The sequence below is a fragment of the Pantherophis guttatus genome, chromosome 4, assembly GCF_059756535.1.
Source record: "Pantherophis guttatus breed Tessera chromosome 4, ASM5975653v1, whole genome shotgun sequence".
NCBI classification, from domain to species: domain Eukaryota; kingdom Metazoa; phylum Chordata; class Lepidosauria; order Squamata; family Colubridae; genus Pantherophis; species Pantherophis guttatus.
Genome location: NC_142066.1, coordinates 22,582,696 through 22,599,024, shown reverse-complemented (window position 1 = coordinate 22,599,024; position 16,329 = coordinate 22,582,696). Strand labels below are relative to the sequence as shown.

At 40.0% G+C, this 16,329-nt stretch overlaps 2 protein-coding genes across 2 annotated transcripts; both read left to right on the top strand.

The window, feature by feature from the left end:
* Window positions 1-6,627: 6,627 nt before the first annotated feature.
* LOC117662215 (olfactory receptor 4K3-like) lies at window positions 6,628-7,569 on the top strand. The gene has a single exon (XM_034411531.2). The coding sequence runs from the start codon at window positions 6,628-6,630 to the stop codon at window positions 7,567-7,569; it is 942 nt and encodes a 313-aa protein (XP_034267422.2).
* A 6,878-nt stretch (window positions 7,570-14,447) lies between these two features.
* On the top strand, window positions 14,448-15,431 carry LOC117662214 (olfactory receptor 4N2-like). Its single transcript, XM_034411530.3, has one exon. The coding sequence runs from the start codon at window positions 14,499-14,501 to the stop codon at window positions 15,429-15,431; it is 933 nt and encodes a 310-aa protein (XP_034267421.1). The 5' UTR covers window positions 14,448-14,498.
* The last annotated feature ends 898 nt before the right edge of the window (window positions 15,432-16,329 follow it).

The following is a 16,329-nucleotide window of genomic DNA, read 5'->3' as shown; positions in this document are numbered from 1 at the left end:
TTCTCAAAGGTAAATAATCTAGTTTCATGATGGAAAAACAACATTTCTGGGTTTTGCATCTGTTGGAAGAAATGTCCATCTGGGTTCAGTTCCAAGTGGGGAAAAAGACACTGGAAACATGGAGGCTGCTTGGAAAGAGGATTTTTTTTTTAATGGTGGACAGGATCACATGCCTTGATGATGTTGGTTGAAGAAAAAGAACGAAAGTGATGCTGAGAGTGCCTGAGGTTAATACCCAGTGGTGAAATCCAATTTTTTTTACTACCGGTTCTGTGGGCGTGGCTTGGTGGGCGTGGCAGGAAAATACTGCAAAATTCCCATTCCCCCCCCAACTCCTGGTGGAAGGATATTGCAAAATCTCCATTCCCACTCCATTCTGGAGCCAGCCAGAGGTGGCATTTGCCGGTTTTCCGAACTATTCAAAATTTCCGCTACCGGTTCTCCAGAATGTGTCAGAACCTGCTGGATTTCACCCCTGTTAATACCCTCTCTGGGCTTTTGAATTTGAACTTATATTCTGATTGGTTGTCAGATTCCCATGGGGCTATGCAGGGGCAACTCTGTAGGCTGTCCTGAGTCCCAAGCTTGGTTGAGCCTTGCTGGGCGATGTAATCTTCCCCAGTGCCATGTGGTGAGTTCTGTTGCTAGATGGGTAAAGGGCTAATCCTACCTTTCTTGGATCTTGGGTGAGGGTATTTGCTTATGAATAGACCTAGCTATCTCTTTATCTCTTAAGTGCTGACATGTGCTGTGGGCTATTGAGGAGGTTGGGGGCTATTAAGAGTGAGTCTGCTTCCTGCCTAAAAAAACATGTTTCTCCATTTCTCATCCAGGGAAATATAATATTCTGCTTTTTAAATATTGCCTAGAATATTTCATTTTTCTGGGAGAGGGGCGGGTGCTAACTTCCTACACATCTTTACACAGGGGAGAGATTTTCCTGGCCTTCAAGAAGGCAGGAGTCCACTCATTCTTGAAAAACCTTCCCTGACTCCAGAGGATTTTGGTGCCTATTTGTCCATCACACAGGTCCACTAGAAACCCACGTTATCCCCAATGCTAGAAGTGTTTATTTGTCTATTTGTTTATCTATTAAATTTATATCCTGCTGCAACCAAAACAGACTTTCTGCTACTCATAATAACAAGCAAAATATAATAATACAAAATAAACCCCTTATAAATATATTACAAAATCAAATCATTCCTGGCAATTGTGTAAAGATGTGTCCACCTTCCTCTGGATCTATCCAGTCAATTTTTTCCCCCATTTTCATTATAAGGGATAAACCACATATAAAGGTAAAGGTTCCCCTCGCACATATGTGCTAGTCGTTCCCGACTCTAGAGTGCGGTGCTCATCTCCGTTTCAAAGCCGAAGAGCCAGCGCTGTACAAAGACGTCTCTGTGGTCAAGTGGCCGGCATGACTCAACGCCAAAGGCGCACGGAACGCTGTTACCTTCCCACCAAAGGTGGTCCCTATTTTTCTACTTGCATTTTTTATGTGCTTTCGAACTGCTAGGTTGGCAAAACCTGAGACAAGTAACGGGAGCTCACCCCATTACGCGGCACTAGGGATTCAAACCACTGAACTGCCAATCTTTCGATCAACAACCTAAGCGTCTTAGCCACTGAGACACCATGTCCCCAAACCACATATAAATCACCCCATACATTGATTTTTTTTTTTACAGGAACATATGGCTGCGTGGGGCCACATATAATCTAAGTACCCCTGTCCTGCACACCCAGAAATGTATGTAGCAAGTCAAGTACATTCACCAAGAAAAAAGAGAGATTCTACTGATCTGTCTAAGTAATCACTAAGAATCAACAACAAGTTAATATCCCACAAATCAGTCACTCAATCCGTTGATTCTGGATTAGTTCTGACATATTGCCTTATTTAAACACATTGCCATATTTAACACAGATAAATTTGCATCCCTCTGCCTGGGTGGATAAATATTAGCAGCACATTCAAGCAAAATGTTCTGGAGCATCTTTAAATGAGTTGAGGTGGTGCAGTGGTTAGATTGCAGTACTGCAGGCTACTTCTGGTGATTGCCGGCTGCCTGCAATTTGGCAGATCGAATCTCACCATGCTCAAGGTTGACTCAAATCTCCATCCTTCCGAGGTCGGTAAAATGAGGAGCCCAATTGTTGAGAGCAATAGGCTGACTCTGTAAGCCGCTTAGAGAGGACTGGAAAGCACTGTGAAGTAGTATATTAGTCTAGGTGCTATTGCTATTGTTACATAATACCAAACATCAGTCCAGGCCCTTGATGCTAGATGGGTCTTCCACCAGCAAAATGGGAGACCCACTAGGAATGCTATACAGGTGATGAACAATGCCTAGCCATGAATAAAAAGTGCACAAACATTCTATTTCTTGCTTCTTCATGTGTATAAATTGTGAGCAGTCTCTAAGCTGAAACAAAGTTTGCTGTTTTCAAAAAGAGACTAACTCCTCTGACCCCTGTGCATCATCTTTGGTATTCAGTACTAATGTTTTAATAATATTACTTGAGAAGAATAGAAGTCTGGTGTCCCCATATTGGTTCATTGGAGTTGCTACCAAGGATATGTTCTCTGGAGCTGCAATAAAGAAAACTAAGTATAATGAGATTCAGCTCTTTTCTCTCTCCAAAAAAAGAATGAGATGTGGTTAGATTCTTTCTTTCTTTCTTTCTTTCTTTCTTTCTTTCTTTCTTTCTTTCTTTCTTTCCTTCCTTCCTTCCTTCCTTCCTTCCTTCTTTCTTTTTTCCTTCCTTCCTTTCCTTCCTTTCTTCTTTTTCTTTCCTTCTTTTCTTTCCTTCCTTCCTTTGCTTCCTTCATTTCTTTCTCTTTCTTTCTTTCTTTCCTTTCCTTCCTTCCTTTCTCCTTTTTTTCCTTCCTTTCTCTTTCCTTCCTTCCTTCCTTCCTTTGCTTCCTTCCTTTTTTCTCTTTCTTTCTTTCTTTTGTTCATTCTTTTCTTCCTTCCTCCCTTCTTTCTCTTCCTTCCTTCTTTCTTTCTTTCTTTTTTCTTTCTTTCTTTCTGTCTGTCTTTCTTTCTCATGCTCAAAGATTATGAATTCCAAAGCTGAACCTGTGATATTCAAACCATATCAGGGGCTGAATCCTAACAACCTTGTTCAATGCAGGGTCCTCTCTACTATTTTTTACACCTTTCTATCCATTTAGCCATTCCCCTGGTCTCTACTGTCTTTGCATCTCCTGCTGCCTGCTCCCAGATCCTTTTTTTAAAATGCATCATCCATTTAGTTTCCAATGCAAGCCTTCTCCAACCTGGTGACCTCTACATTCATTGCACTTGAATTTCCTAAGTTTAACTTTTGTGGGTGCTTTCAAGTCAGATTTTGACTCCTGTTGACTGCCTGAACAAGTCCCTATAAGAAGAGACTGGACTGCCATCTATCAGAAATGGTGTAGGGTCTCCTGCTTGGGCAGGGGGTTGGACTAGATGACCTACAAGGTCCCTTCCAACTCTGTTAATCTGTTAACTGTTAAAGTTGGCTTGGAAAGATTGTTTTGGATGTGGTTTGTCACTACCTGCTCACCTAGGGCTGAGAGAGTGTGACTGGCCCACTGTCATCAAGATGGCTTTTTTTTTTTTGGAATTTTTTTTTATTTTTAAACAAAACTTAAAACATAAAACAATTATCATCCATTACAATTACAGAAAGTGTATTGATTGGTTACAAATCTTTTGTGCTTAATCCTCTATCCAACATTTTCTTATTTAACAGTTTATTACATTATTATTCTCATTTACCAATTATTTAACAGTAAATTGTCCTCTACAAGGGGGGGAAAAAACCCCTTTATATGTTTTATTATCTTATCCATTTCATATTTCATATTTCATTTCCATTCTTTCTTGTCTAACCATTGATAAAATAAATCCCATATCAAATAATATTGTTTATCTTCTTGTTCCATAATTTCAAATGTCAATTTATTCATTTCAGCACACTCCAAAATTTTCTTGATAACGTCATCATCCGTGGGTATCTTCTCACCTTTCCACTTTCTAGCAAATACAATTCTAGCCACCGTTAAAACATTCACAATTAAATATCTCATTTCTCTATTGTATATTTCTGGTAAAATCCCCAATAAAAATATCTCTGGTTTAAAATCAATATGTTTCTTTGTCATTTTTTCCAACCATTTGTGGATTTTAGTCCAATATCTTTTAGCTTCTGCACATGTCCACCACATATGGTAATATGAGCCCGGAGTCTGATGACACTTCCAACATTTCTCCGATTTATTCTTGTACATTCTGGCTATTCTCGCCGGGGGTAAATGCCACCTGTAAAACATTTCATCAAGATGGCTTTATGCCTAAGTGGAACTAGAATCCACAGTCTACTTGATGATGCAACCACTACACCAAACTGGTTTCCCTCCACAATAAAAGACAAGTTGAACACAGACTTATCACTTACCAAACTGGAAAAGGCTATCTTGACTAAATTTTTCCTTCCCTTCTCCCTCTTTCCTTGCTATAACTCACAAATCACTCATTTTTATTTACTTCTTTGGTTTCTATCATTTCATTGAGGAGCTCATTTGTGTATCCCACCTCCTTTTCTCCACAAAGTTCTGTAAACTAGGTTGGATTGAGAGCATAACTGGCCCAAGGTCACTTAATTCACTTAGGCGGGCATTGGGTACGTCTAGTCTAATGAAAAGGAGAAGTCAGGATGACATGATAGCAGTATTCCAATATTTAAGGGGCTGCCACAAAGAACAGGGAGTCAACCTATTCTCTAAAGCACCCAAAGGTAGGACAAGAAACAATGGGTGGAGATTAATCAAGGAAAGAACCAACCTAGAACTAAGGAGAAATTTCCTGACAGTGAGAACAATTATTCAGTGGAACAGCTTGCCTTCAGAGGTTGTAGCTCCAACACTGGTGGTTTTTAAGAAGAGATTGGACAACCATGTACCTTAAATGATATAGGGTCTATATAAGGAGGGCTATTCTAATAATAGTTTCCCAATCCCAACACCTCAACTACATCACTCTTCTACATCTACATTGACTCTTACATGTCCAAGAAGAACTTGCACACATGCAGTGGCGGATTAAGGCTCACTGCTGCCCTAAGCACTGACAAATCTTGGTGCCCCCCTCCTTTGTACATACTGTACAAATCAGAGGTGAAATCCAGCAGGTTCTGACAGGTTCTGGAGAACCGGTAGCAGAAATTTTGAGCAGTTTGGAGAACCAGTAGCAGATATTTTGAGTAGTTCAGAGAACCAGCAAATACCACCTCTGGCTGGCCCCAGAGTGGGGTGGGAATGGAGATTTTGCAATATCCTTCCCCCAGGTGGGGAGGGAATGGGGATTTTGCAGTATTCTTCCCCTGGAATGGTGTGGAAATGGAGATTTTGCAGTATTCTTCCCCTGCCACGCCCACCAAGCCACACCACGTCCACCAAGCCACGCCCACAGAACTGGTAGTAAAAAAAAGTGGATTTCATCACTGGTACAAATCTTCATTGGTTTCTTTTTTTCTTTCTCAACTTTGTGGTGCCCCGTTTGGGTCTGATGCCCTAAGCACATGTTTAGTCTGCTTAATGGTTAATACACTACCCCACTTATGCTTTCCCAATTCTTTTACTCTCCTGCCTTTTTCCAGTACTGTTGAGAATTGCTACACCATGCTGTCCTTGGTGGCCAAGATATTTTCTTAACTAACTCCCTTGGGGGTGATAAAGCACTAAGGAATGGGAGTCTGCTTTTGATTCCAGAATTATCGGCATATTTTTTTGGGTTCCTGATTTTGCTAATCCTCAATACATTGTGCTGCTGTATTGTATATTTTGAGCAGTTCCATCTAGTATCAAGCAGAGCTGTAGAAGAAGTGGCTACCACAGTCCTCAAAGAACATCTGTTGGTATTTGCAGGTGAGTAAAAATTTAGAATGAGTTGAAGGAACCCTTCTACTTCCAGCAAAAGACAAACATAGGATTACTTGTCGTGCCCACAATATCTGCCTTGAACCTGCGAGATCCAGGAAATATTCAGAATTTCTCACTGAATATTTTGGTTTTCCTTTTCTTCCTTCATTCCCCTGTATTTTTAGGACATTCCTTTTCTTGACTATGTACCTGAGAACAAGCAGAATAATTTTGCATTGTTCTTAAAGTGTTCTGAATGTCCTTGTAGCTGGAGTGCAAGCTATGGTTGAAATAACCACATAATGAATAATATCTAAATGTTCTAGAGATGAAGAGAGAAGAACATACTAGAGAGAAGTGGAGGTGAAGAGAGAAGGAGATAGAGAGAGAAATAACAAAAACAGATGACCTGTAGAAAAAAATTAAGTAGGTTAAACTTATAGATAACTATGAGTCATTCAACTTCTGCTTACTCTCTTATATATACAATATGTATATTGGAGAATGGTTTGTTTCATCACATAGACAAAACTTGGAGCAGAAGTGCAGAATCCACCATGATTTGGAGATATAGGTGAATAATATCTGGATCATTAGGACAGATAAGAAGGCAGATGATCCACAAGTCAACCTTAACTGGACTTCATCTGTGATGGAAGTAGCTCATTCGTGATCTGTTTTGCCTTCCCAGTTTTCTAGATAAGAAGTGAATGGCATGGAGAAACAAGACTATGGTGACTGAATTTGTTCTGATGGGCCTCTCTTCATCTTGGGAAATGCAGCTGTTCTTGTTTATCTTCTTCCTCCTCCTTTATGCAGTAACTCTCTTCAGCAATATCCTCATCATCCTGGCGACTTCCAAGAACCATCATCTTTTCAACTCACCCATGTTTTTCCTGTTGAGTCATCTGGCTTTCCTAGATATCTGCTTGGCCTCCTTTGCGACACCCAGGGCTCTCTTTGGTTTTCTTACCCAGCATCAAGCTATCTCCTTCCAAAATTGCATGACACAAATATTCTTCCTTCACCTCTTTGGAGGCAGTGAGATGCTTTTGCTAATAGTTATGGCCTATGACCGATATGTGGCCATCTGTCACCCTCTCCACTATGCCTCAGTCATGAGCCGGCGCCACTGCATGGGCTTTGTGCTAGCTTCTTGGACGGGTGGGCTCCTCCACACCAGTGTGCAATTGGGCTTCACTCTAAGTGTCCCATTCTGTGGGCCCAATCAGATAGATAACTTCTTCTGTGATATCCCCTTGGTCATCAAGCTAGCCTGTGCAGACCTTTATCCTTTAGAGGTCATGATGGTGACCAACAGTGGCATTTTATCCTTGGTGTGCTTTGTGGCATTGCTTATCTCCTATGGATTCATACTCTCCACATTTTGTTCCAGACACCTCTCTGAGGGTTCCTCTAAGGCTTTGTCCACATGTACTTCACACCTCATGGTGCTCATCATGTACTTTGGACCTTGCATATTCATTTACCTGCGCCCGCATACCCGATTCATGTTTGACAAAGTGATCTCTGTCTTCTATACCACGGTTACCCCTTTTCTCAATCCTGCGATATATGCGCTGAAGAATAAGGAGATGAGGGCTGCAATGGGGAAGCTGGTGGCAAGACATTCGGGGCAGGTCTCTGCCTAAATTCACGTTCATCCAGCAGGAAGACTTTCCTGGTGGAGACACAAAAAGAATTAGTGTCCACACAGGCCAGTCTTGAACGCAGTGTCATTGTTACAAATTTTATAACCTATGGATTGCTGAATTAAAGGTTTGAAATAAATGGTCAAAACAACAGGAACCACTATAAATCTAAATTAGGGATATTAATAACTTTATCCATTTTAGGGGGAGAGTAGTTGGAAATACAGGGCAAATTAGGAGAGTAAGGGACTTTAAAATTAGAAAAAAGAAACAGAAGAAAAGACAGGATAATTATAAAAACAAAAAAGGGGAAAAGAAGAAAATAAGAGAATGGGACAAAGGGAGAAAGGAGTGATTAATGGAAAAGAAAGAAAATATTTTATATATCTAGAACTATAAATGAATTGTAAAGATTAAACATTGGGACAAGATGATACAGAAAAGAAATTGTATGAAGATTAATGTCTATAATTGTAACAATGGAATTTATTAAAAACATTTGAAATTATATTGTATTGTGAAAAGGGATTAATGGATTATTCATTGTTGGTAATAACTGAAATTAACTTAAATTAAATTAAAGAAGAAAATAAGGGAATGGGAGAAAGGGAGAAAGGAGTAATTAATGGAAAGGAAAAGGGAAATATGTTATATATTTATAATTATAAATGAATTGTAGTAAGTCTAATATATGTGATTGTAATATTTGGAATATTTTCAATTGTAATAATAGAATTCATCTAAAGCATTTGAAATTATATTATATAGTGAAAAGTATATGTATTTGAAAAAGGAATGTATGAATTACTTTAATGTCACATACTTAAGTGATTTGCAGTAATATATCTTTCTTTTAAAGTTTTTTTATTTTTATTTTTTATCAACATATTCAAATGTACAGTCTTTTGTCCATCATTAATCATTATTCATTCATCTTATTCAGTAATATATCTGACTGTAGTATCTGGATGGAAAGAAATGGAAAAGAGGGAAACTGTAATAATGGAATCTGGGGAAAATATTCGAAATTATATTATGTTGTGAAAAGGGAACAAAGGGAAAATATTGGAATAAGATGTTTTAGAGTTAGGGCTAGGTTTTAGAAAAATAACTGACTTTAAAGTGTTTCAATTTGAAAAAATAATGGGGGGGAAGAAAAATTGATCAAGATTAGAGATTAGGACAAATGGTAATATTGTTTATATAAGAGAAGCAACAGAAGGAAAATAAAACAAAAAAATTAGAGAGAAAGAATATTATGGCAAAAAGTGAAATATATAAATTGTGTTGGAGAAAACTAAAAATTGTACAAATTTTGACTTGGACAATACTCTGCTCAGAAAAAATGTACTGTTTGTTTGTTTTTATGGGTGTTTGTTTTGAAAAAATAAATTAAAAAAATCCTTTATCCATTTTCCTCTTACATTAATCAACTATGGAACAAAGTTCTCACTTTAAGTCCTATCTTTAGAACATAGAATTATAGGGTTGTTAGGAGGCTTGAAGCTCTTCTAGTCCAACCACCTGTTTAAACAGGAGACCCTATACCATTCTGGGCAAATGGCTGTACAGTGTCTTCTTAAAAACTTCCAATGATGGAGCACCCAGAGATAAGCCATTCCACTGATTAATTGTTCTCACTATAAGGCAATTTCTCCTTATTTATTGGCTAGGTCTCTCTTTAATGATCTTGCACCCATTATTTCTTGCCTGTCCTCAGGTGCCTTGGAGAAGCACTTTTGGCCAAGTATTGTGTCTCTTGCCTTCATAGTAAGATATCAGGACAAGCAGAGACATATTTCAAGTGCCCAATCTAGCCTACAGCCCTGGAATTTCTTCATAATCCCCCAATTCTTGCATAGCATGGCATAGCATAGCATAGTGTAGCGTAGCGTAGCATAGCGTAGCGTAGCGTAGCGTAGCGTAGCGTAGCGTAGAGTAGCGTAGCGTAGCGTAGCGTAGCGTAGAGTAGAGTAGAGTAGACTAGACTAGACTAGAGTAGACTAGAGTAGAAGAGAATTGAATTGAATTGATTTGAATTGAATTCTTTATTGGCCAAGTGTGATTGGATACACAAGGAATTTGTCTTAGTGCATATGCTCTCAATGTACATAAAAGAAAAGATACATTCATCAAGAATCATAAGGTACAACACTTAATGATAGTCATAGGGTACAAATAAGCAATCACATCATATTAGGAAACAGTCAATATAAATCGTAAGGATACAAGCAACAAGGTTACAGTCATACAGTCATAAGTGGGAGGAGATGGGTGATAGGAATGATAACAAGATTAATAGTAGTACAGACTTAATAAATAGTTTGACAGTGTTGAGGGAATTATTTGTTTAGCAGAGTGATGGTGTTCGGGGAAAAAAACTGTTCTTGTGTCTAGTTGTTCTGGTGTGCAATGCTCTATAACGTCGTTTTGAGGGTAGGAGTTGAAACAGTTCATGCCCAGGATGCGAAGGGGCTGTAAATATTTTCACAGCCCTCTTTTTGACTCGTGCAGTATACAGATCCTCAATGGAAGGCAGGTTGATAGCCATTGTATTTTCTGCAGTTCTAACTATCCTCTGAAGTCTGTGCCTGTCTTGTTGGGTTACAGAACCAAACCAGACAGTTATAGAGGTGCAGATGATAGACTCAATAATTCCTTTAGCTTCTTGATATCATCCAAAGACAACTAGGTACTATAACTGAAATAAAGGAAATCCTGTTTTCTAGCAAAGGTAAACCTCGCAGCACAACAAAGCCTCTGATGATCATGCAGCTCAGCTGGGATCATCAGAGGCTTTTAAAAGCATTTTTTCTACAATCTCTTCGGCCGAAAAAATGCTTTTAAAAGTTAAAAAAAGCCTCTGATGATTGCGCGGCTCAGCTGGGATCATCAGAGGCTTTTAAAAGCATTTTTCTACAACATCTTCAGCCAAAAAAATGCTTTAAAAAGTTTTTTAAAAAGCCTCTGATGATCGCGTGGCTCAGCTGGGATCATCAGAGGCTTTTAAAAGCATTTCTTCAGCCAAAAAGGTTGTAAAAAAAATTGCTTTAAAAGCCTCTGACAATCCCAGCTGAGTTGCCTGATCGTTAGAGGCTTTTAAAAGCATTTTTTTCTACAATCTCTTAAGGTTGTAGAAAAAATGCTTTTAAAAGTTAAAAAAAAAAGTTGGCCATGCTCACCCAGTCACATTACCCCACCACCACCAAGCCACGCCAACAGAACTGGTAGTAACAAATTTTACATTTCACCACTGTACCAATAGTTGATAGGTGAACCTTATTTTTCTCTGGAGAGAATGGGCCTTTGGGAACATGCCAGGGGTACATGTTTTATTTAAGTCCACTGCCCCCTTTGTTAATTTTTTCCCCAGCAAGTGGCAGGCAGTTCTACTGGGAGGAGGAGGGGAGGAGGAGGAAGGGTTCACTGGGGCTCTGCTGCAGGCCATGAGGGGTGGGAAAACAGAGCCAGCCTAATTCTATCTGAAAAGAAGGATGACCCACTGGGTTATGGGTTGACTCATGCTTAATTAAATGACAGATGTTGTGGCCCGCTGGCAGCCAGCAGAACTGGCAGCAGAATCAGACAGTGAGGAGGTTGGGGAGGAACTTGGGCCAGTCCTGGGGGCTGGGGAAAGCTCTGACAAGGGCTCTGCATCAGAGGCAGAGATGGGGCCAAGGCCATCTGATAGTTATGTGCTGCCTCCGGAGTCTCCGAAGCCTCCAGAATCTGACATCAGCAAGGCAGAAGAAAAGCGGAAGTCTGTTCCCAGTGTGCGCATGTGCAGAGCTGCCAGAAGATAAGAACAATTAAGAAAACAGGGTCAATTTGGAAGTAAGGCTTGGAGATGATTGGCCCCTCCCATAAGACATAAAAGAGGAGCGAACGGGATGTGAACTTTTGCAGGAAGCAATTAGTTCATCTGGTTGGTTCAAGCTTTGAAAAGTTCTGTTTGACTCTGTGCCAAGTTTGGCCTTGCCCTGGTTTGGCAATTAGTTCTCTGGCAGCATTCCAAGGGAGATAAGGTGGGTGTTTATAAACATTCCCCTGAAAGACTGTTTGTGAAGCCTTGCGGACTGTGAATGATAATAATTCACAGCCGTGTAAATAAAAGAGGTTTTACCAGGAATAAGATTGTGCTTTATACTTTCTAAGGAAGCCTAGGTTGGAACAACACGTTCCTTGTTTTGACATTATCTTGGCAGAACAAAGAAATATTTACTTGCTTAAATTTTTGGCACCTAGAATTTAAATGGAGGAACTCTACTCTGGCCTTGAGTTTCATGGCCCACTGCGGATGACTCAAGCCAGCAATCAAAGCCATATTCCATTGGGAGAGTCCACTGTAAACTCAGTGGTGCCCTCCTCTTCTTCAAGTTCCTTTCCTGGGTGTGCTGCTATGATTTGAAATTTTGACTCACTAACTTTTTAACAAGCCTCCTGAGTGTTGGGGTGAACTTGATCCCAGAGGCACCACTGAATGTATATCTTTATCTTATGGGATCAGAGGTGACTTAGCATGACATGGAACCACCAAGCGCCGTCAAAGATGGCAACATGAGTCTTTTCTTTTTAAAAAAAACATTCTTTTATTCTCTCTCCTTTCCTTTCTTATTTTTCCATCTCGCTAAACATCTGCAGTCTTGTTGGAAGCCAAAAATCTTAGCTGAGGCACTGAAAAAGAATGTCTTTTCTGGTAAGTGAGCTGTCCTTCAGATCTTTTCTTTTCTTTTTCTCTGCTTAAAGATGTTTGAGGTAAATTATGAAAACCTCAAGAAGCATTATTATGTCTTGCTGTCTTGCTATCTTAGGTAAATTCATATACTGTTTAACATTTGCTGCAACTCAAGTTAATGTGAATCCTCCATTTAAACATGTCTTTTACTTATTATAAATACCCACATGATATTGGGCTAGTGGCTTTGGGTGTTTTTAATCTAACCATTATATTTATTGTTAAATATTATGTCTTCTGCCGTTTTAGGTAATTTGCCTAAATTGTCAGGTTGAGATGATCATTCTTGGCCCTCACTAATTTTCTGCAATTAATTGGGTGCTTGGTGTCTTAATAGAGGAAAAGAAGTCAGAAGTTATTTAAATAATTCCCCCCCCCCTCAGGAAGCTGTTGCATTGCAGGTAATTACTAATCCATGGAGTTTCTTGCACAGGGAAGCCATAGTTGTAGAGTCTTTCTCTGCCTCTGAAAGACCATCGTGGCTTCCAGAGGTTATGGGTTTTGCTCCCATCAATCTCCACCAGCACAGCTTTTGACTGGGGTGAGGAAATCTCTTTCTGAACACATCTAGAGAGTGCTCTTTACAGTATCTGCTGTAAGAAATGTCAACTGCTATAGAGAAAATCAAAACAAGAGATACGGTAGAGAACATTTTGAAAAGAGAGTTTGCTTATCTACAAGTCCTAGAAGTGGAAATCTGTGAACCAGAATTTAACTTAAAAGTTCTTCATAATGAAGAAGAGATGATCCACAGCCCCAAGATGAAAGTCACTATGGAATAGATCCCAGTTACTCCTTATTGTTACATGAGTGAGAAGGCAGGAAACACTTCTAAGAAAACAGGAATGCTTGAAGTTGGTTGGATCAATATGTGTTTTAAAGGGACCGATTATTTTTGTCACTATCATCATTGTGAATTACTTTAATCCTGAATCTTGAAAATTAAAAATATAAGCCTGCTTACTTATAGAGGAGTAAGAGAAAAGGGACAGGTTGGAAATTACTGGCTAAAACCACGCTGGGTTTAGACATATATAATAGACATCCTTATTTCCAGAATTCTTGGGGCTCCTGGTGATACATCAATTATATTAGAATTATTTCCAAGATCAAAGAATTTTAAAATGGTGGGGAACATTTTTTGATGGGAACTTCCTATATTATTTGCCGTGTCAACCAATATGCAAATGAGATTGAGAAAGTGGTAGATTTAAACTACCCACTGCTTAACCAATCAGCATTGCGGCTAAGCAAGGATTTGAAGTAGACTGTTCTGCTGAAAAAAGTCCATTGTCCCTCTGTGAAACTACTTTTTGAGGGACTTCTAGCCTCTCTTCATAGTGAAGAGTGAACAGTGAAGCAGTGAACCCTTCAAATATCTTTTCATGACTGCCCAATCCAATAAACCCCAAGACAGATGAAATTCTATCTGTAGCATGAATAAGTTTCGGATCTCCCTCGAACTGATGGAAAATGACAAAGTGAGGAGCTGATATACTCAGTAGAAAAAGGTAGCCAGAAAAAAAATAACAGCCTTCCCTGCTTATCATTCATTGGTTTGATCCTCATTTTGCAAAGCTGCTTGTTGAATCTTATTTAGTGAAGGAGTAGATCAAAAGTCTTCGAACTTGCAAGCTTTAAGACCTGTGGACTTCAACTCCCAGAATGGAGTTAATTGCAATATGGCTTCAGCAGGTCAGGGGTGAAATCCAGCAGGTTCTGACAGGTTCTGGATAACTGGTAGTGGAAATTTTGAGTAGTTCGGAGAATCGGTAAATGCCACCTCTGGCTGGCCCCAAAGTGGGGTGGGAATGGAGATTTTGCAATATCCTTCCCCAGGAGTGGGGAAGGAATGAGGATTTTGCAGTATCCTTTCCCGGGAATGAAGAGGGAATGGGGATTTTGCAGTATCCTTCCCCTGGAGTGGGGAGGGAATGGAAATATTGCAGTATCCTTCCCCTGCCACACCAATCAAGCCACGTCCACCAAGCCACACCCACAGAACTGGTAATAAAAAAAATGAATTTCACCACTGCTACAGGCTATGTGCCCCATGAGCCCTGTCTTTCTGGCTCTCTGTCTCTTCCCTTATGATCTGATTGACAAATAGGTATTATAACAGAACAAATAAACCCGCAATCATTCTCTTTCTTCTCCATTCTGTGCATCACCTACAGAAACTGGCCCTTACAAGATGCTCCAAAGAAATCAATCCATGGTGGAAGACTTTGTCCTGCTGGGCCTCTCCCAGACCAGAGAAATCCAACTTGCTCTCTTTCTCCTCTTTCTCTTTTTTTATTCTCTGATCCTGCCGGGAAACCTTCTCATCATCCTGACCATCCAGAAAGAACCTCAGCTGAACTCTCCCATGTACTTCTTCTTAGCCAACCTGGCTTTTCTGGACCTCTGCTACTGCTCCATCACTCCTCCCAAGATGCTGGCTGACTTCTTCTCCAGCCACAAGACTATCTCCTTTAAGGGATGCATCCTCCAGATCTTCTTTCTCCATTGGTTAGGAGGCTCTGAGGTTATCCTTCTCGTTGGCATGGCCATTGATCGCTATGTGGCCATTTGCCACCCTTTGCACTATGCCAGCCTCATCACCAAAACGGTGTGCTACATTTTGGTCCTGACGTCCTGGTGTATAGGATTCATGCATTCTATCATCCAGGTAATTCTTATTCTCCCCCTGCCATTCTGTGGACCCAATAAACTGAACAATTTCTTCTGTGATGTCACTCAGATCATCAAGTTGGCTTGCACTGACACTGATGCCCTGGAATACATCATGTTCTTCAACAGTGGCTTGGCCACCTTGATGTGTTTCATCCTTCTCCTCATTTCCTATGGGGTCCTTCTGGTCAAAGTGAGAGCGAATTCCGACAAAGGAAAGAGTAAAGCTTTCTCTACATGCATCACCCACATCATCATCATCTTCATCATGTTTGGCCCAGCCATCTACCTCTATTGCCGTCCCTTTCAGGAATTCGCCTTTGATAAGGTGGTGGCTGTTTTCCATACAGTTGTCTTCCCCTTGATGAACCCCATGATCTACACTTTGAGGAACAAGGAGATCAAGCAAGCCATGTTGAAATTGTTCGGCAAAATTAAAGTTCAAAGCAGATGATGATGATATTTCATTATCAAAGGCATTGGAAAAGTTGTGCCCTACCCATGATTCTACAACATAACCTGCTGAAAGTTTGCAAGCAAGTGGCAGAAAGGCCACTCAGTTGCCTATAATTGTCTGAAGATCAAAACCAGGACAGAGTCAGAGTGAGTCTAAGTCCACATCTAACTCACGAATATCAGTCATAAACAATGCAAAGATCAAGGCACTGAAAGGCAGATAGGAGAAGGGTGAGGGCCTTTGAGTTGTGGCGTTCAAGATGACTATTATGCATCCCACGAATTGCAAAAATCACAAAGAAATCCTAGATCAAACCTCACCAAAAATATCAATCGAAGCCAAGATCGTCAAAAAAACTCTATACTTTGGCCATGTCATGCAAGCTGACTCAAGTCAAAAATTCAATCACGATGGGATTGAGCAACAGAAAAACGATTAGGAGTCACCCTAATACCCATTGGCTGGACACTATGAAGGATGACACCGAGATGACCACAGTGGAGCCAAAGGAGGCTGCATGAGACAGAGGGGCATGGAAACTGTTGATCCATTCAGTGACCGAGGGTTGGACATGACTGACAATGACAATGATCAAGGAGCAAAAATCAATTTTTTTCAAATAAATGTTGACAATTGAATTTCAGCGTGACTAAATGAAATCACATTTCTGTGAATTCCTTCACTTGTCCTTTCTCGGTTCCAGCCTGTTCTTTTTTGTTTTGGAAAATCTGACTTCTTCACTCAATTCGCTGAATGCTCCCATCTCTGGCACTAGCCCTCATTCTTGAGGATTGGGAATGTCCACAAGCATCAACTTCCTCTGTTTTTGGTTCAAAGAACAACTAGCAACTTTAAAAAAAAAAAAGTCTGATAAGGACATTTCTTGGATCTCTTG